Source organism: Salminus brasiliensis, chromosome 8 (assembly GCF_030463535.1).
Source record: "Salminus brasiliensis chromosome 8, fSalBra1.hap2, whole genome shotgun sequence".
NCBI lineage: Eukaryota > Metazoa > Chordata > Actinopteri > Characiformes > Bryconidae > Salminus > Salminus brasiliensis.
In genome coordinates this window covers 42,315,548-42,337,211 of record NC_132885.1, presented here as the reverse complement: position 1 = coordinate 42,337,211, position 21,664 = coordinate 42,315,548, and the positions used below count along the sequence as shown (strand labels likewise).

The following is a 21,664-nucleotide window of genomic DNA, read 5'->3' as shown; positions in this document are numbered from 1 at the left end:
CTGGTTGTCCCATCACACTAGCACCTGAGGTAAAGTCTAGTTGTCCCATCACTCTAGCACCTGAGGTAAAGTCTGGTTGTCCCATCACACTAGCACATGAGGTAAAGTCTAGTTGTCCCATCACTCTAGCACCTGAGGTAAAGTCTGGTTGTCCCATCACTCTAGCACCTGAGGTAAAGTCTGGTTGTCCCATCACTCTAGCACCTGAGGTAAAGTCTGGTTGTCCCATCACTCTAGCACCTGAGGTAAAGTCTAGTTGTCCCATCACTCTAGCACCTGAGGTAAAGTCTGGTTGTCCCATCACATGAGGTAAAGTCTAGTTGTCCCATCACTCTAGCACCTGAGGTAAAGTCTGGCTATTGCGGCATGCTAAACTCTGGAGCTACGGTCTTGTTGTGGTGCTAAGACCTGAGATGAAGTCTGGATGCCCTTCCGCTACGTTAAGACCTGAGGGAAAGTCCTGCTCGCAGGCTGTCGGGCTGTGGCATGAACGTGCTTGTCACACGTCTGATGTCTCTCTGACTTTGAACTACTGCTGAAGGTGGAAAGAAATCCCTCTTCCAGCTCAGCGAGCCTCGAGCACCCCTTCACGAGTCTTCAGGAAGGCCGTAACTACATCTCCTCCATTCCTCCATCACCAGTGGTTATCATTTGTTTCAGTTCTTGAGGGTGGTGAAGGTGATGAAGCAGGAACAATGGACAAGCGTAAGAATCTGAGACACTTTGACGAGAACCAAATTGTAATGTTCTAGACAATGACTGGGTCAGAACATCTCCAGAACATCAGGCATCAGGTCTTGTGGGGTGTTCAGTCCGGTTTGCAGTGGTCAGTACCTACCAAAAGTGCTCCAAGGAAGGACAACCGGTGAACCAGCGACAGGGTCATGGGCACCCAAGGCTCTCATTGACGCCCACCTCAGAGGTTACAGGGCTGCTGACCTCATGGACGTCCTGCCCTGAAGGTCGCCCTTTCTGGTCGTGCTCTTTTCCTGGGTTTTAGCGGACAGTGTGTGACTGAAGGTGGTGTCAGCATGGTGGTGAAGAGGAACCCCGGTGTCCCTCAGTGAAGGTTATGATGATCGGTCCTGGTGGTGTTGACGTCACCACTGGTTGCAGATCTTCATATCTTATGAACTATTAGGAAAGCAAGCAGGAGAACAGCCTGGCATCATGTTTTAATTTGACCAACTTGGTTGGTTGGATTTGAAGATTAGGGCTGTACGGAAATATTGATATATCGAAGTATCGCAATGTGATATTTAGCAGTACTGTATCGCTTCTCAGAACCACAGTGTTGATTATTACTGAGTAGTTTAGGTGTAGAGGTGTAGGTGTCAGACAGGGGTTCATTTAGTGTTGTGTTTAAACACATTCCACTAGAGGGCAGTGTTGTGCTCTGACTTGTGCTCGTATCGCCCGGTTCTCGCCGATGCATAGCCCTAGAGGAGGTCTCGCTCTCTGCACTGCCCATTGAAAAAGCACCCATCTCACAGCTTCTCCTTGGTTGAGTTCCTTCAGTTGGTTCCACGGCCTTGAAGAGCCCCTTTTGCAAAAGTTTGGACACCTGTACACCCACAAAGTACATGTGTTGTTGCTCTGTTGATGTTCTGAGTGTAAGAAGTGAACGAACTCTGCACATTTTAGACACAATTCTATTTCTGTACAGAATTTAACGGTCCTGCAAAAACCACGTATCAGAATCTCATGATGAGTGGACCTATAGAAACACACTAAAATGATCTGGAAAAGTTTTTTTACATTGACCTCCATTAAGAGCTACAACGTTTTTTTTTTTTTCATCAGTAAGTGTCCAAAAACTTTTGGTGGTCAGTGTGTGTGTGTGTGTGTGTGGGGGGGGGGGGGGGTAGTAATTAATCAGACAGGCTGCAGAGTTCAGCGCTGTTTATCCTCTCCCCTCCGTCTGCTTCCACTCTGTCTCCACAGGAGATAAAAGTGTAGTCCTCAGTCAACAGTGCAGTGTGTGTGTGTGTGTGTGTGTATGTGTGTGTGTGTGTGTGCAGCCCCCAGCAAACTAAAAGCCTCTGTCTCTTTTCGTCTGAGGCGAAGAAATCAAAGCTCCTACAGTCGTAGCAGTAGTAGCCCGTTTGGGTGGGGGGGTGTTGGAGTGTGTGTGTGTGTGTGTGTGTGTGTGTGTGTGAGGGGGGGGGGGGTTGGGGGGGGTGTAGAGGTGCTGGGGGGGGGGATTTGAGTCGTCTTTTCATGTCCGCTCCGAGTTTGTTTTCAGAAGAGAATTCTGACAGACACTGTAATTAAAATCATCAAAAGATGAAGAAACTGAGGCCTGAGCTCAGGAAAGCCGGGATAGAGACAGGAGACGGATCATACACCCTCACACACACCCTCACACACACCATCACACACACCATCACACACACCCACACACACACCCTCATACACTCTTAATTACACTGCACTAATGACTTTACCCTTTGTGCACGGAGTCAAAGGAAAATAAAGGGAAAGAGAGAGAGATTCGCCCCTGTAGCTTCTCCACTGCAGCTCTTCACACCCTCCACACTTTTCATGATGGCTGGACCAATAGGAATGCTCCAAAATGACTGCAGAATCTGTTTGGGTTGAAAGTGAAGATGATTTTGTGACCATTTTGGAGAAGCTGATGAGTAGCTCATCACTGATGTGCAGAAATATCAGAAACAGCAGATTTACAGGAGGAGGACAAACCTTTCTAACCTTCAGTGGACCGATTTAATTCCAGCTCATTTTGGAGCGTTTCTATTCATCATGAGATTGTCCTTTCTACATGATACAGTATAAAGAACAACTGCCAGGTTCACATCATGGAGGAAAGTGCAAGACGGCAAAAATGGATATACAGGTTCTTTACACAACTGATGATGTATTAAGTATTATAATAATTAAGTCATTATAATTGTATAAATATTTGATAAATATCAGAGGCTATTCAGTTTTTTTAATAACTGGTTTTGTTACACCAGCCAGGAAGGCAAGTTTGGAATCACCTGTTACATGGAGCATAAGAGGGTATCCACTATGAATTATTCAGTAACCACTATGAAATATTCAGTATCCACTATGAATTATTCAGTAACCACTATGAAATATTCAGTATCCACTATGAATTATTCGGTAACCACTATGAAATATTCAGTATCCACTATGAATTATTCGGTAACTACTACGAAATATTTAATATCCACTATGAATTATTCAGTAACCACTATGAAATATTCAGTATCCACTATGAATTATTCGGTAACCACTATGAAATATTCAGTATCCACTATGAATTATTCGGTAACTACTACGAAATATTTCATATCCACTATGAATTATTCGGTAACTACTACGAAATATTTAATATCCACTATGAATTATTCTGTAACTACTACAAAATATTTAGTATCCACTATGAATTATTCTGTAACTACTACGAAATATTTAGTATCCACTATGAATTGTGAAGTATTTCTTAAGAATTCTTAATTATCCACTATGGATTGTTCAGTAAATGAAATATTAATATTTAAATCCAGGTTTTTTGTTGTTGTTTTTTTTTTGGTCAGTTAGCAGTAGTGACGCTGTGCAAGTCTCTTCTCCCTCTCAGACACACTGTGTGGGAAGGTGGTGCAGGTGGAGGCCAGAACACTGTTAAATGGATCAGCTGGGTTTTAGTGTGGTCTCGGTGGGATTAGCTGGTAGCTTTAGCTCCAGAATAAATGAGCGGATTGAAAAACCTCTGACTGATATTGGAGAAGCGAATTTCTGAAGCTGATGGTTTATGACGTTTGCCTCGCAGCAGCGACGCGCCGGGGTGAAGAGTTGATCAGGGAGTCTGGAGGGGTTTGAAGGCCGGCACTGAGAGGAACGTTACCCTCAGGTCTACAGCGTATGTGAATGTACACGCATTCTGCAGCTCTACTCCACGATTAGGTTTCATCCTTTGATTAACGTACATGAGGACTGATGTTCACGCAGGGCTCTCGCTGTATTCTAACATATTCTACACGTGAAGCACTAAAAGGTCACCGACATTAATGCATGCATACAAATATATGCGTATATATGTATGTATGTATATATATGTATATATAAAAGGACAGACAGCTTTTCATTGGGAAATCTTTCATTCCGAATTTTCGCTGTTCACACACTTAATTAAAGAATTAAAGATACGCTTTCCTCAGTGATCTGAATAACCACACAGTCTGTCCTCAAAGTTCAGCCCGTCCTTCTACACCCCGCGTGCACAAGTGTGTGCGGACTTGCCGGCCAAATGGAAAACAGACGGCCGTCAACAGGAGGACGAAGACGGATGCGGAGATTACGAGGGCCCTGCGTAATTATGCTATTTGTTTAATTCGCTTTAGAAATAAACCAAGTGGAGGCTCTCACTGCAGGCCTGGTTTTCTGATTGCTGCGTTGTTAGAAGCAATTTCCTAATCTGACAGAAAGCAATTATGGTCCAGGACAATAAATATCAATTTGAAACGGCGCTCTGCGGGAATTAAAAGCCATTTCCGCTGGAAGTTAGTGATGACAAAGCCCATCTGTTTGGGTTGGGGCGAAGAACGGAGGGGTGAGGAGGCTCGGCCAGAGCTCTACACACACACATCAAAACAGAGCCCGCTGAAACAGTGATGCTCTGAATGGAGTCAAATGCGTCCATAATATCCACTGTGTATTACATAAGCACCCTCGCAACCAAACGGAAGGATTTTTGATTGCCAAAAGAAAAATTTAATTACACAGTATCCACTATGAATTATGCATAGTATGTAATTGACAGTTGAAACTGTATGTGGATAGTGGAAGCTAAATATTTCCTGGTGTATACTATGTAATTCATAGTGAATACTAAGTAATTCATAGTCGATACTAAATATTTCCTGGTATATACTGAGTAATTCATAGTGGATACTAAGTAATTCATAGTGGATGCTAAATATTTCCTGGTATATACTGAGTAATTCATAGTGGATAGTACATAATTCATAGTGGATACTAAATATTTCATGATATACACTGAGTAATCATAGTGGATACTAATTAATTCATAATGGATGCTAAATATTTCCTGGTATATACTGAGTAATTCATAATGGATGCTAAAAATTTCCTGGTATATACTAAGTAATTCATAGTGGATAGTACATAATTCATAGTGGATACTAAATATTTCCTGGTATATACTGAGTAATTCATAGTGGATACTACGTAATTCATAGTGGATACTACATATTTCATGATATACACTGAGTAATCATAGTGGATACTAATTAATTCATAATGGATGCTAAATATTTCCTGGTATATACTGAGTAATTCATAATGGATGCTAAATATTTCCTGGTATATACTAAGTAATTCATAGTGGATGCTAAATATTTCCTGGTATATACTGAGTAATTCATAGTGAATACTAAGTAATTCATAGTGGATGCTAAATATTTCCTGGTATATTCTGAGTAATTCATAGTGAATACTAAGTAATTCATAGTGGATACTAAATATTTCCTGGTATATACTAAGTAATTCATAGTGGATACTAAATATTTCCTGGTATATACTAAGTAATTCATTGTGAATACTAAGTAATTCATAGTGGATACTAAATATTTAATGATATACACTGAGTAATCATAGTGGATACTAATTAATTCATAATGGATGCTAAATATTTCCTGGTATATACTGAGTAATTCAAGTAATTCATTCCTGAATAATTAAGCCATTTGCACAAAGTTAATTGGTGCAGTAGCTCGTTAGCAATGTTAGTTGCTAGTTTTAGCGTGTCTTGGCGGATTTGGGTGGAGGTAAATGTGCTTATTGCTTTAATACAGACACATTCAGTGTATTGTGAGCCTGTCGCTGCTCACCCAGTTTGTCTGCGAGTTAGAGAGGTTAGAGAGGGCTGTGTTTGGCATCTCCTCAATCATCGGACACCGGGAGCCTCCCTGCGGGGTGTCTCACTCGAGCAATCTCCGTAAACTTGTCAGCAGAGGGAACGGACGCAACCTTGTAAACGGCCAATAATGGGAATTTGATCCTTAAGACAAAAACAACACTACCTTAAACGCCTATAAACCCCCGCCCTCCTGCCCAGGACTCCCTAATTCCGTTGGACGGCGACCTCCTTCAGTGCACGGCGAAGGGTAATAATATCCCCGTCCTAATCCTTCCCCTAGGAATAGATATTTCAGGCTTGTTAATGATAAGGATAATGATACTCTGTGTATTTATCTTAGATTATGTGGTTGTTATAAGATTAATAGCCCCGGGCGGCGAGTCTGCGGTCGGCTTTCAAACGAGAGGCAAGTCCCGGCAGGGTCCCCGGTGGGGCGGAGGTGTGAGGAGAGCAGAGCGGCTCTTCACAAACACTCCGAGGAGCATTCCAGCCACCCCCACCATCCTGGGACCGGGGGGGTTGAGGGACGACGCCGGCTCTGGAGTCTGATGAAAGCCTCTTTGGGCGTGTGTGCGTTCGTTTAGTCTGATAATGAGCGATGAGGCTCGGGGGCGAAGGCATTTGGCAAGACTTTTCACTTCCTACCGAAAAAAAAAGACTCTTCGAAAAGTTAACTTTTTGCTCCCTTTTTTCTCCCTCCTCTTCCGCCACCCTGATGAAACGCAGCGCCGAAAGGTCTCCAGTAGACAAACACTTCTTCTCTCTCTTTTTTTCATCCTCTCGGCGCGACCGGTTGTGGTTGCTCTCTGCAAGGATTCGCGCAATTAAGCTGATTTGAGATGGAGCAGGCCGACTTTCCTCCGAGGCAACCGGGACGGAGGGCCAACCACCGGAGGAGTGTAGGGAAGGGTGTTCAATCCCTGAGCTGAAACATCCTAAACCTGTTTAACGTTCCTCTTCACAACAAGTTTTAACAATTTGCCAGTCATTTATTGGGCCAAATGAGGTGTCAGCACACCAAAAGTCCTGAGCCCAATGAGCTAACGCTGTTCGGGGTCATGGTGAGGAACCGTGGCTCTGTTGATAGGGGCGTTCTACTCTCAGATATCTCTTAGTAACAGAGGAGCCTGTATAAACAGTATGAAGCACTGCCTGGATGAATGCATGGCTCTTGGACAACAGGAGAGTACCTGCATCTCCCGCCGCTCTGAGTCGCACAAAGTAAGTAGCTGTGAAGAACGTGGCCCAAGCCACAGCGAGAAGAAAGACGATAACTCCCCCAGAACCTGTCGCTTCTTGCATCCGTCGCAATTATCCGTCAAAGAGACTCCATGTGAAATTTACCTTCTAACAATAATTACAGTACGTCTCTGTCTCTCTCTCTCTCTCTCTCTCGCTCGCTCGCTGTGTAACAGTGCTGCTGTTTATCCTGGGTAATCATATGCACATTTGAAAATCACATGAGGCCTTTCCTTGTTCTTCCTCTGCTAACATCCTTTTGATGTTTGTGGCTTTAGTTTACAGGGTTCCTGCAGGTCCTTAAAAAGTCGAATGAAGTTTTTAAAAACAGATTTAAAAAATAAACGAGGTTCGTTAAACAGTATAAACAGTTGTATTTTTTATTTGTATTATTTTTTAAAAGCTCCGTCTTTTACGGCCTGTGTTTAGAAGGTGCTGTTAATTAGACAGAAGGTTCTGAACGTGCTCCGCAAGTGTTCGGAGCCTGACCCTAAGTTACCCAGTTTATTTCAGAACATCATGACTTGAGCAACAGCTGACTCGCATCACCTCGCTGTCCAGGGAAGAAAGTGTTCCCTAAACAGGGAACTGATTGCCTTTGCTGCCTCACTGACAGCCCTCAGGAGTCGCTCCACCCGCCTTATTGCTACCCTGAGATTTCAGAGCTTTCATGCCTTTTTGGGTGCCAAAAGTTAGGTTGAAGTGGCAGAACGAATCAACCAACATCGATACTCTTGTGTGGCTGAATGCAATCAAATCCTTCTCACAGCAGTGTTGCAATATCTAGTCTTGCAGCAGTTACTGCAAAAAAAAAACAGACAGGGGGCCAACTCCTAGCTAATACCCTTGATTTCAGAGCGAGGAAAGAGAGAGCGAGGACAGTTATGCTCTCTGGGACTCCCGCTTACGGATGGCTGTGGCATCACTGGGAATCGAACCTTGCAACCTGATGACGGAGCCGTCGCCTGGGCGGCTGCACCATCACCATATAGATGTTAAAAATTGAATAAAATTGCTAACAAGCTATCGGTGGGTTTTCAGAGTTGGGTTTAGGACCTGAGTGAGTGTTCGGTTTAGGTTCAGGTTTGGAGAAAATGAAGGTAAATTTGATAGACGGGAGCAGCCTGGAGCTCCCCTACAGAAGGCAAACTTGGCGCGACATGAGAACTAACGTGAACGCATGATTTGCATTCCCCACAGCGACTCACTCACTTTGTGCAACTCAGAGCTCTGGGAGATGCAGGTACTCTCCTGTTGTACAAAAGCCATGCATTCATTCAGGCAGCTCTTCATACAGGCTCCTCTGTTACCTAAAACCAGGGCGGTTACTACGGTCCCTCGCGGACCGTAAATCGCAAAAAGCTAGTTCCACTTAAAGGAGTCTGTCTTACTGTGATGTTTTTTTAAACCTTGACTGATGAACTAATGGAGGAAGGACTGTGTCATAGTTGCTTTGTTTGAGGCTGAAAAAAGGGCCCAAGAAGAAAGAGCCCGGGACTGCCCTGAGGTGAAGTCCCATTGTCTAGGGCGGCTAAACGGTCCACAAGCAAAGACGTCTTCGATTACCCCTTCAAGCCTTGAAAACCACCGAAGCTTTCTGGAGCCTCGGCGGAAGCCTGTGCCACTTTGAAGTCTTTTTTCTCCCCCCTGGCGTTCGTCTTGATAGAAGGCCATAAACACGGCTGATCTGGTAGTTTTGACGTTTCCCTTTAGCTGTCAGTCGAGGTTGCCCGAGACGTGCTTGCTGAGAACCATGCGTGACATGTTTACGGTGTGATACGCATTAAGACAAAGGGAAGAGACCTACAGGGAACACCCAGTGGGGCCTGCTCTCCGCGACGGACAGCTCAAAGCATGAAAGCCGTCCTCCTGACGTCCTAAAGGTTTGCCTGCTCGACACACCGGCTTGTTATTAATAGGCATTGCCACCCAGGCAGCCATGACGCCTCTCGTCTCTTTTCAGAGGCTTCGCTGAAACCCGTCCAGTCCTTCCTGGGGGCTACGAGCTCCTCAGTGCAAAGAGAAAGCAGATAGCGGGGAGTTCACTGAGCCGTGCTGTTATTCTCCTACCTGTGGGCTTGAGAGAAAGCTCATTGTGTGCTTGTTTGCATAGTTCTATCAAAGGGAGGCCTTCATGGAAGTAATCCTTAAAAAAAGCCTCCTCCGCCTGGGGAGCATGAAGCAACTGCGTAATTAGCTTAAATAGGGCTCGTTACTTGGGTATACATTTCTGGATTTATGATTCAGATTCTGGATTTATGATTGCGGCCTGAACTACGGAGAACTTCCGCAGCAAAGGCCTTCAGACAGTTCATGGGAATTCAAGCTCCCCCAGGGTTTTAGCCAAGATTCTGTTGCTGTTTGGTGCAGGAAGAGCTTATAGTCCTCTGGAAAACCTTCCACTAGATGTTGGATCATGGGCAGGTTGGATGATTGGTGTTGCCGCTCTCTCCAGGAGCTCCACCACCACAGCAGTGGTTCTTTATACTTAAACTGGTTAAGCAGTTCTTTGGTAGCTAGGGAGGTGTTTACTATGCGAAGTAGACCATATGGACTAAAGTATTGGGACACTTCCACATTGCACGTACAGGAGCTTGTATGAGTTGGTTCTCCATGTGCGGCTCTAACAGCAGGTTTTCTGTACTACGTTCCTCATGTTCCTGAGGATCATTGGGCTCAGATGATGATGGACATGCTACTAAACTCTGAAGTGAATGCAGATTTAGGGGTCATTAAAGGGGAACTTTCGAGTCTTCTAAACCGCTGGAGATGACCGATCAAAGACCCTGTAGCAGACGGACACTAGTGTCAGTGGTGCTGTTCGAGTCCTTCGCCTTTATCTCTGCAACTGCGGACCACATTGATCTCTAACGATGCTAAGAAGTCAGCGTACGATGTAATTTCCTTTCGCTTGAAATGTTTTACAGGCCTTGTCTTCTTGAGTAAATACCAGCAAACATGACAGATGGTTTCATATTAAAACCCAGAGCGTGTTGTTGCTTCCCCTCCGGATGTTTTAGAGTTTTTAAGTCTTTGCCAATTAGCAGAATCTGACGTGGCCATTGGCTGGGTCCGCCGGGTGGCACGGCCTCGCTCTGCAGTAAGCTGACAGCAAACCATAAAGATGATCTGAACAAATAACCATCTCCGTTTCCAACTTGAACCAGCTGTCATGTGTCTATGTGAGAACGAGAGGCCTGGAAAACATTTCATTAATGGGGAATTCGCCTCGGATGCTGAAACAGTAGATCTCAGAACTGGAATCGCAGGCTTTTACTGAACTGCAGCTCTGATTCCTCCTTACTGGACCTTCTCAGAACAGGCAGCCGGCTGCTGCCACTGCTGTTAGCTTTACAACGTTCTTTAGTCCGTGTTTATAGAGAACAGTGTTCTCTGGCATTGTGTAGTATAGAGAACCATCACATGGAGTCCGGGAGGGTCCTGGGCAAAGCCCATTCTAAGGCCTTGTCAACCTGATCAAGCCAGGTGGTAATTATCTGGACTAAGTAACTCATTAGTACATTAATATGCAGTAATTGGGGTAATTAAGGTCTTTCCAAGGTACTTTTATTTATGTTTTATAAAATATGAGCATTTCCAGTAAAAAATATCTAATCCACCCTCATTATTGCTTAATTATGTACTAATGAATAGCGGATTAATTACCAACTGCTGGTTCATTAGAACTTTACAGTGGCATTAAAATGAACTGCACTAATGCTAACGTTACTTTTATTAATATTGATTTTTTTACTTTATTACTGTTGTTTTAATTTAATCTGTTATTCTGTTCTCTTAATAACTTTAATAACATTAATCACTTCTTTTTCACGTTCTTCCACTGCTCCACAGCTCCTCAATGCTGGGGGGCTTTATACCCCTCTAGCCCACGTCTGGCATTAGGCAGCATGGTGCCGATAGGCTCAGAGAGTCCTATTCTATTGGCAGTGCTTCTCTACAGGGACTAGACAAGCTGTATTTGTGCATTTGCACATCTGTGTCAGCAATGGGAGCAGCTTAAAGTAGCCGAATGCGTTCATTAGAAGGGGTGTCCACAAACATTTGGACACATAGCGTATTATCTTTAAATCTGTTGATGTTAACTGGTTAAATTCATTAATGACAGCCTGTTTGCTTTATTTATGATGACCTGGTAGATCTGAAGATGCTAAAGTTCAGCTCCACCTCAGGCTCCGCCTACTTGTCTGCTTGGCTGTGTTTTGTTTTGTTTATTTTCATGAATGTGAGCAGTCTAAGAAAACAGAGCAACACCGGCAGTCGATCACGCATCACCTGGGCTGAGTTTTATGGCACGGCATAATTTATAGCAGAGTTTACGATGGCTGCTCCCTGAGCCAAGCCCAGTGTTGCTGACGCCCCAGGGAGCTCTGCGCCGTTCACTGTCCCTGTTGACCCTTGGCTAGACCCACTCTGCTGGTAATTCACCAAAGGCGGCCCAAGGAGTTTGACCTTCTGAACCTGAATTTGCCACCTCTGTTACTCACCATCCTGCTGACCCTCAGCTAGACACACTTTGCTGGTATTTCACCTGGTTGGAAGGTCTTGGAAGGTCTTGTGGTCTCGACTGGTCCACCAGTTTCTGGGTGTTTTTTTTGGGGGGGGGGTTGGAGAATGGTCAGTCCACTGTCATTAAGACCCCAACTGAACGAGGTCTCACCAATAACAACTTCATTCAACAGCAAAACCACAAAACCATCAAATCTCTTTCATCACTGTTAAAATCCCTCATTATTTTTAATCGCTCACTGAGCTGAGGTGGAACAGGATCTTCTCTTTGATTCTCCGCAGCTCATCTTCTCTCCATTACAGCGATGACGGCGTAATTTATGCGAGTGTGAAACGCTGGGATCGCTCCAAGTTTCCTGCAGGTGAAGCCTGGAGAGATGGAAGCTCCTCGGAGAGCAGCGGCTACTGTCAGGACGTGTGTTTCCACAAACAGCACTCGTCTATCGGCTCCTCTGCGTTCGGCAGCTCCTCGTTCTCAGACGCTCAGATAAATCAGGCGGTGCAGGGTGGTGATTACTGTGTGATTAGGAGGGTTCTCTCCTGTGAGCTCCTGCCAGGACTGATGGTGAAAAAGCAACTTGAAAGACATCAAGGAATACAGCAACTGTTGTCAAACACAAAACGAGACACTGCCAGAAGCACTGTTTATGGTTTGGGCCGTCACGGCTGCTGGGATGAGCCAAAGGTCAGTGGAAGGACGCTGGAGATGGAATGATATATTAGCACCATAATTGACATGTTGACCACTGGCACTGTGGCCACCGAAGAAACCTTCTGGCAATGTGGCACTGTGGTCACTGGGAGTGACCCACTGGCATGCTGGCATGCTGCTTTACCTGTTTGTATTGTGGTCAGAATGGCCTTAATTGCTGGCACCGTGGTCATTGGGAATGACCTACTGGTATTGTGGTCATTGGGAATGACCTAATGGTATTGTGTTTACTGGGAGTGATCTACTGAGATTGTGGACATTGGCCAGTGGCATTGTGGTCATTGGGAATGACCAAGCAGCCTTGTGCTAATTAGGAATTACCTACTGGTATTGTGTTTACTGGGAGGATCTACTGGGAATTTGGACATTGGGCATTATCCAGTAGCATTGTGGTCACTGAAAATGACCCATTGGCATTATCAGCATTGGGAATTGCCAATTGGCATTGCAATTATTGGGAATGACCCAGTGGCATTGGGAATGACCCAGTGGAACTGACCTATCGGTTAATAAAAGTCCACTATTCTGTTCTGCAAACCAGTGTGGGCATGAAAAGGCCTTAAAACTAGTCAATACCGGTTATCAGTATGTATTGACAACCTTCAGCGTTCTCTTCAGCATCTCCTCACTTTGTCTTCCTACAGAGTTCTCTCAGGAGCAGCGTGCTGAAATGATGTCCCGGAAGGCGTGGCCAATGGATTCCCGCCTCCTTTCGCTTCTATTGGTAAGTGCTTGTCAAAAAACCCTCCCACTAACACCGCCAGCCAATTAGGAGCAGGACCAGACATGCACAGACACACTGGTAGCTACCTGCAGGTAGGATCAACCAGGCGACACAAAAAACTCTACGCAGGTAGTGTTAGCACCCCCCCCCAAGCCCCCCCCCCCATCCTTTCCCACAAATTTCCTTTTAGATGTCGACTTGCAAAATCTCTCTGGCAGGATTCCCAGAACTTAATTTCTCTGTGAAAGTCCCTTAATGATAGGCTTTTAATCCCCCCGTCCAAAAGGCTCAGGGATTAGGGGCCGTTAGGTGTGTATCAGCTAGGCCGGGAGCGCAGAGGAGAAGGAGCGTAATCCCACTTATTACCACAAAATTACTTTATACGCCGGCTTTGCACAATCCCTACCGCACAGGAGCCCGTCACGTACGCTGCCTGTCAGGGCTTTAAGACCTCCAGCTTTTTAGACTGCTTTTAATTATCCCTACCAGAGAACAGAGAACAGTGTTCAGAACCTGCAGGGTTTCCATACCAGAACTGTAAAGCTTCACCTCAGGAATGACACAGCAGGAGCCATGTTTTAACCCCTTGTTGTGGTGTCAGCACCCATCACCTGCCAGAACGCCAGCCAGTCAGCACCCAGTAGCTATAATGCCAGCTAGTCAGCACTCAGTAGCCAGAACACCAGAACGCCAGTCAGTCAGCACCCAGTAGCCAGAACGCCAGCCAATCAGCACAGAGGAGCCAGAACACCAGCAAACCAGCCAATCAGCACAGAGGAGCCAGAACACCAGCAAACCAGCCAATCAGCACAGAGGAGCCAGAACACCAGAATGCCAGCCAATCAGCACAGAGGAGCCAGAACACCAGATAAAAAGGACCCAGGAGCCAGAACACCAGAACACCAGAATGCCAGCCAGTCAGCACTCAGTGGACAGAACGCCAGCACCACCAGAACCACTGCAGGAACCTTTTCAAACGATTAGATGGAGAACAAGGTGTCCCCCAAATGTTCCTCCTGCGCTCCTCCCGCTCTGGTTGTTGTTGTTGTTGATTTGTTTCCCCCGCTTTCGCTCACAGCTCTTTGATCTCGCCGCTCTTGCGCGTTCGTGCTCTCGCTTTCTGTGAAAAGAGCCGATGTTTATTGGATGAACAAACCGAGCGTGAGTCCAGACAAATTGAGTTTATTTGTGGATTTGGCTCCGTCTTCCATTCGCTGTGCAAACAAACACACACACACACACACACACACTGGTGAAGGTTACATCCCACAAATTGACATTTCAAGTGGAATTTAGGTTGTAATTAAACTGGAATGTAATTAAAGCAGTGGGCGGGGCTAGAGGCTGATTGATTGGCTGTGAGTGACAGTCCTGTGGTCTATTGCTTCGGCTCTGGGTGTGTGGTGGCGGAGTACGGCGTGCTGGGTTCATTACGTGTGTGTGTGTGCGCCCCGGGCTGTGCGGCCCATGCTTTTTGACCCTGTTTTTGCCAGTGTCCCTCCACTGGTCATTTGTGGACATTCAGCAAAACCAGCTGTGGTCAATCACTTCCTGCTGACCAGCAACACATTGCAGAGACACTCTCATGTACCAGCATATCAGAAGCACATGTGTTAAACTTTCCAAACTGGCCATTTCCTTCCCTGGACAAGTGAACCAGGCTCACTGACCCAGCTCACTGACCACAGCTTGTTTAATCAGCATAGAAAAGCACTGCTGATATAACAGGACGCTCCGGAGCAGCCACGCCTGAGTCTGAAGTCGAATGCCATCATATCCTCACAGCAATGTTCCAAAATGTAGTGTAAGGCCTTTGCAGATGACTAGAGGCTGTTACTGCAGCAAAGGGAAAACACACGCCACTGTATTACCTTGGTTTCTAAAGCAGCTGTCTACAAACTTTTGGACATAGTGTAGAAGTCTAGCCCCGCCCATTTTCTCATTCCTGAAGTTTTCAGCCAGAGCTGTTTTGATAAATGAGGCTTAATAGGAGGTAGCCAATCAGAGCAGAGCTTATTTGCATATCTTTAAAGGCACATTTTTATATGTACAAGAGGCACAGTAATAGAAACAGCCTGTTTAATTTTAAGGGATTTAGGGAGGTTTTAGGTTCCATTGTTTCACTGTGTGTGTGTGTGTGTGTGTGTGTGTGTGTGTGTGTGTGTTTGCAGGTGTCCAGTGTGTCTCTGCTGAGGGCGGAGTATTCCAGCTGTGGGGAGAATGAGTTCTATAATCACACCAGCAGCAGCTGCCAACCGTGCCCACAGTGCCAACCCGGACAGGAACCATACATGGTAACACACATTCACTCTCTCTCTCTCACACACACACACACACACACACACACACACATAGTTTTATGTTAGGATGTGGTTCCACATGTGGTTTACATACACTAAATGGGCAAAAATATTTGGACATCCCTTCTAATGAGTGAATGTGGCATGCCCGTTCAGAGAAGCAGTGACCATCAGAACGGGACGCTCTGGAGCAGCTGTGACCACATGACCCTAAAAGTCGACCACCAGCCTTCCCAATGCCAGGATAGAGGGGTATAGCCCCTCTGACCCTGTAGGAGCACAGTGTAGTTCTAGAATTCCAGACGGTAGTCTATCTGAGCATTGGGTGCCCATGACCCTGTCGCCGGTTCACCGAACCCCCCACAAGACCTGCTTGCTGATGTTCCGGAGATGTTCTGATCCATTGATTGTCCAGAACATCACAGTCTGGTTCCTGTCAAAGTGTCTCAGATTCTTACACTTGTCCATTTTTCCTGCTTCATCACCTTCATCATCTTCAAGAACTGACTGTTCACTCACTGACTGATATGTAGATCCACCCCTCGACAGACAGGAGACACTGGACCCAGATCAGCAGTGTTCTATTCTTTTCTTTAGTGGTTTTAATGTTATGGCTGATGAGTACATATCTAACGCACCGGTTCGATTCCTCTACCTGAGGCTCTACCTGAGGCTCCCTCTGCAAACACAAATCAGCCCACGTGATTGATCACAGCTAGTGCTAATTGTGCAGAACGCCACCTTTCCAACTGTTTACTCTGACTTTGAAAAGCATCTTAAGCGAGTACGGGCTGGCCCTCCCTCCCTCGCCCTCTCTTTCATCTCTCTCTCTTTCTGGTTCTTCTTTAATTAACGGCGCTCTCCACCTGTAATTGGTGCGACTTGTGATCTTCGTGGCTTCTTTCATTTTTAAGCGAGACCCCGTCCCCACCGTGTCGCTGTCAGAGACGATCAAACGGTGGTCCTGTACCCCCTCACTGGCTTCCTGAAAGTTTCCTACCGCAGATCAGACGAGGTCTGAGAGATGAGTGGTGCGTGAAATTGGTTTCCGCTGGCGGGACGGAGATGACAGGTACACCACCAGTCTAGTTCAGGACATTCAGGACTCTGCTGAGGTCACCAAGCAGTAAAAGCAGGTTGGAGATCCACAGTCTTCTTCATCCAGAATCGTTCTTCTTTGAAGGTTCGGCACGTTCTTTGAAGAACTTTGTTGAGTTGCTTCTTATTCTGAAGAACCCATAAAGTCACAAGGTCCATAACTGTGTTCAGCTTAGGTTCGTTACTTAGGTGGATTCATACGTTTAGGCTTTATTTAAAAGTGAGATCCATAAACTTTCTTCATTCAATCCAGGGCTTCTTCTTCTTCTTCTTCCAATAGACCCTTTAGTGAGGGTGGGAGGCTGATATTCTTGATGTTCTTCTGACCGTTTTTTGGGGACCTACAAATTTTGATGATCAATAATCAGTCCAGCGGCACAACCTTTCTTCAACTCCAGACCTACATTTCAGCTTCCAGTCCTGGACTTAAAAACTTAAATACTGGTAGTTTAAACATAAAATCAGTGGTCAGTGAGTGTCTCTACCTGTAATGAACTTTATATAACATTAGAATAAACCCTAATAAACATAAAACCAGTGGTCAGTGAGAGTGTCTACCTGTAATTAACTCTATATAATGTTAGGATAAACCCAAATAAACAAAGTCAGTGGTCAGTGAGAGCGTCTACCTGTAATTAACTCTATATAACATTAGAATAAACCCAAATAAACAGAAAGGCAGTGGTCAGTGAGAGAGTGAAATTCAACCCCAGCTGTGCCGTCTACTGTACCGTACTGGTCTGATTTGTAAATGGTTTGGTGACTGCGGGCGACTTCAGAATGGCCCTACATAACCAACGCCAAATGTTCTTGATGGACCCGAGCTGAGGTTCTAGCTTAATGCTTTTTTTAATGAGAAAAGGCCAAACTGCATTGGCAGATGGAGTCTGATGAAAAGTAAAGGCCCAGAAATCCCTGAAACATCGCATTCCTGCACAATCCAATAAAGTGTGGTACGTTGGGGCTCGACGATGAGGACGATCTTGTTTTAATAAAGGCTTGAAAGCCCGTCGTTCTTCTGTTCTCCTCATGTTTCCAGCACTGTACACGAGTGAGGAGGGCGGTGGGGTATCTCTCGGGCCTCCACAAACGGGACGGTACTGACTCGGCAGGGCTCAAACGAGGAGCTGATTGTTAAACAGGTCCAGATGCTCCGTGCCAGCCGCTCCCCACCCGTCAGGTTGCTGATGCTTGTTTAGGGTTGGAGGTTGTGGCGGAGAGGAGATTGATTCAGCCTGTTACTGGAGGGAACACTACAAAGGCTGATAATTGGAGCTATTAGGTTAATTGCAGCATCACTTGTTTGGACGAGATGAGTGCAGCTGCTGGTGGCGATGAAAACAGCCGCACTACCTGGGAAGTCAGTCAGCGAAGGGTCATCCTCGAGTCAGATGTGTGTTCTTTAATTAACCCTGTGAGGAGTCGCAGCAATTTCTGTGCACTTTAGGCCCATCCCAGGTTTGGGTTTGTAGGAAGGGTGGATCACTTCTCACCTGATGTTAATTAGCCTTAACATTAAAACCACCCTCGTTCCACTAAAACAGCTCTGACCTGTTGAGGCATGATGGACTCTGAAGACAAGACCTCTGAAGGTGTCCTGCTGGGGTATCTGGCACCAAGGCTGACATTAGCAGAAGATCCGTTAAGTCCTGTAAGCTGTGAGGGGGCGGAGCCTCCATGAGCCTCAATGAGCTTTGGGAGCACTTTTGGTAGGTACTGACCACTGCATAGCGGGAGGATCTCCGATCACAAGACCTGATGCCTGTTGTTCTGGAGATGTTCTGACCCAGTCATTGTCTAGAACATCACAGTTTGGTTCTATGAAGCACCTTCATCACCTTCATTACCTTCGAGGACTGACTGTTCTTCGCTGCCTGATATGTAGATCCTACTCTTGACAGGAGACACTGGCACCAGATCAGCTGTCAGTAGGGAGTGCCTGTGTGATTGCAGGTGTGAGGTGTGTCACTCAGGGCCGTGTGTGTTTTGTGTTTGTCTCCAGAACTGCGGCTACGGCACCAAAGATGAGGACTACACCTGTGTTCCCTGTCCGGCGGGGAAGTTTTCCAAAGGGAAGTACGAAATCTGCCGGCGGCATAAAGACTGCGACTCTCTGTACCGGGCCACCGTGATGACCCCGGGCACTCCGCAGAGCGACGCCGAGTGTGGACCATGCCTGCCCGGGTGAGTGGACACTACACACACTGCTGTAGAAATAAACCCGCCTCCCATCGCCTCTCCCCTCTCCAGTTTAACCCTGGAAAACATTGCTCATAAATGGGAGGGAAATACACAACACACAATACACAACTTCTATTTTAGATGTTATATACTTTGGGTGAAGCACCTATTAAAACAGTATTTTATTAGATTTACGTATATATTTAACATTATTATTGCACAACAAAATGACAAAATTGTAAAAATCAATAATACATATATATTATTTTATTTTTTATTCTAAAATTGGGGGTACATTTCACAGCTCCTTTTGTTCTTTTTCCAAGAATCTTTACTGAATCAGTTTTGAGAAATAATTAATAATAAAAAAAGACCTCCAGCCCAAACATTGACTGTCTTCTCTTCCTGATTCACATTCAGCTTGAATTTTACTTGAAATTAGTCTAATTTTATTTTTTTGCATTTACTCTATTAACAATTATAATTATTTTATACATGACATAACATATTTATTAATTACTGAAGTTACATATTGTAAAACAGATATTCTATTTCTGTCTTCTTGTAAACGTTTGTTTAAAAAAAACCTGAACAGTTCTAATAAAGAACATGTGACCCGCACTCAGTGATGTCACTTCTTGGGGTGGGAAACATGTGGTAGTCAGTGATGTGAATCAAACATCAATTTAAAAAAATAAATAAAATGCTGAGGATAAATTAACAGCATATTAACGATTGGTCAGATTTGTTACCCACATTGCAAGAAGGGGCAGTGATCATACCAACATAATATCAGTATAATCAATAATAACATTTTTATAATATTGTTATTATTGTTTTTATACTGATCTGCAGTTTTTGGGGGATTTTTTTTTTTAGGTTTTTTTTATTAACAGTGTTTGACATTTTTTAAATGAAGCTGTACCGATACAATCACACCTGCGCGTTACACATCTGGGCTGAATCAGTATCTGACTTCTTTCTCAGCCACCCTGAAGTTCACTGTCCTCGTTGCCACGGAGAACCATCCCAAAATTGGTCACAGCATCAATCAGGACCATCTTAGCCGCCGTGTGTCTTTCAAAGAGCGCCATGGAAACAATGAGGGAGATAAACTGTTACAGAGTTGTGCTTTTCTCACACACACACACACACACACAGAGTGTATATGGGCTCAGCATGTGAAGGGCTCGCTGGCACTGTACCCACTTAAAGAGCACAGTCTGGTTTCAATCGCTGTTAATGTAAATATACAAAGTGCAGCTTCTTAAGGGAACATTATTGAGCGTGTTTAATATACTCTCCCAGACTGTTCAAGGCCGCGGCCTCCGCGGAGCGCCCACCGACTGCCCTCATTTCTGTCTGACATGGGGCGGGGAGGAGCGGGGGGTGTATTTCCTTTCAGTCGTCCGGTGTAACGTCTTTGATCAGCAGGAATGATTTGGACGGGCTGATTATATTATATTTTCAGTGCATCTGTGTTCTGATTTTATTATATTTGGATTATATTTGGCGTTTGAGGACAGAATAAAAATTCATAGAGCGGCACACACACACACACACACACACACACACACACACTCCTCTAGTCCACTCCCCCTCAGAACCCGAGAGGAGTTACAGCAGTTTTCTACACGATTTCATATGTTACTACATAAGGAGTTCCATTCACTTATGATTTATATTCTATATGAACTGGTTTGACTCTTCTGTTATTTTCTTTCCGCAAAACAAGAAACTTCAGAACATCAGAATCTGCAATTACAACAAATAATTAATAAAGACTACAAATAATAAACAAAAGAACAATTTGGAAATTTAAACACAAAGAACAAAAAAAAAGGAAGAAAGATTTTTTACCAAGCAGCAACTAAACCAAGATTGGTGACAGTTCAAGTCCAGTGTTTGTTAGCAATGTTAGCCTAGCATCTACTTTTGTAAACTAAAGAAGCTCACAATAGAGACTGAACATGGCTGATCAAATGAATCTGGGGTCAGAGATCAACCATGATACTTCTATCTACATATATTTATTAGTATTCTTATTATTAGTAGTATTATTATGATATTTATATTGGTTGGAAGCCTGGTGATGCTACTGGTCATGTGACATTGTGCTTTCTTCACTCAGGTACTACATCTTGGAGACCCGGCCGCGGAACATCTACGGCATGGTGTGTCATTCCTGTCAGAACGCTCCACGCAACACCAAAGAGTGTAAGAGCTCATCAGTATCACACCCAGTATCACACCCAGTAACACTCCCAGTAACACTCCCAGTAACACTCCCAGTAACACTCCCAGTATCACACCTAGTATCACACCCAGCCAGGCCAGACTGCCTCGACCACCGTCCCATCCTCTACAGCGTCATGCTCTGCACTCTCTAAAGCATCCTTACTGTTTATTTACTGAATTTAATGTAATAAATAAATAAAAAGTAGTGTAACATTACATACATCGTTTAGTTTGTTAAATTCAGTAAATAAACACCTTTTCTGCACATTTACACCCCTCTAGCCCAAGCCTGGCATTAGGCAAAGCACGAATAGGGTCATGATGTTGATCCAGAGAGTCCTATTCTATTGGCAGTACTTCTTCTCTACAGGGACTAGACAAGCTGTGTGTGTGCATTTGCACATTGATGTCAGCAATAGGTGCAACTTAAAGTAGCTGAATGCGTTCATTAGAAGGGGTGTCCACAAACATTTGGACAGGTAGTGTATATGCGATATGCTCGTACTAACGGGCGAGGAGGTGAATAAAAAAGTTGAATAGTTGAATGGATTAATTGCCTCCCTGATCCTCTTAATCCTCCACGGCGAGCTGCCCGAGTTCCCCCCAGCCTCTTCACTCCTCCTCCTCCTCCTCTTCTTCACCTCTCCATCTGTCCGGCCAGTACGTAAATACTCAATTACGCTAAACGCTTCCAGTCGTGCTAGGCTAGCTCGATGCCTTTTCTCTCTTCTCTCGCA

At 44.9% G+C, this 21,664-nt stretch overlaps 1 protein-coding gene across 1 annotated transcript in view; it reads left to right on the top strand.

Moving 5' to 3' along the window:
• Positions 1–21,664, top strand: part of edar (ectodysplasin A receptor) — a 40,797-nt gene that overhangs the window by 2,393 nt on the left and 16,740 nt on the right. The window contains exons 2-5 of the mRNA XM_072685294.1: positions 13,031–13,110; positions 15,282–15,404; positions 18,511–18,692; positions 20,821–20,906. Of these exons, the coding sequence (XP_072541395.1) occupies positions 13,057–13,110; positions 15,282–15,404; positions 18,511–18,692; positions 20,821–20,906 (445 nt within the window). The 5' untranslated portion in view covers positions 13,031–13,056. The remainder of the gene's footprint in view (positions 1–13,030; positions 13,111–15,281; positions 15,405–18,510; positions 18,693–20,820; positions 20,907–21,664) is intronic.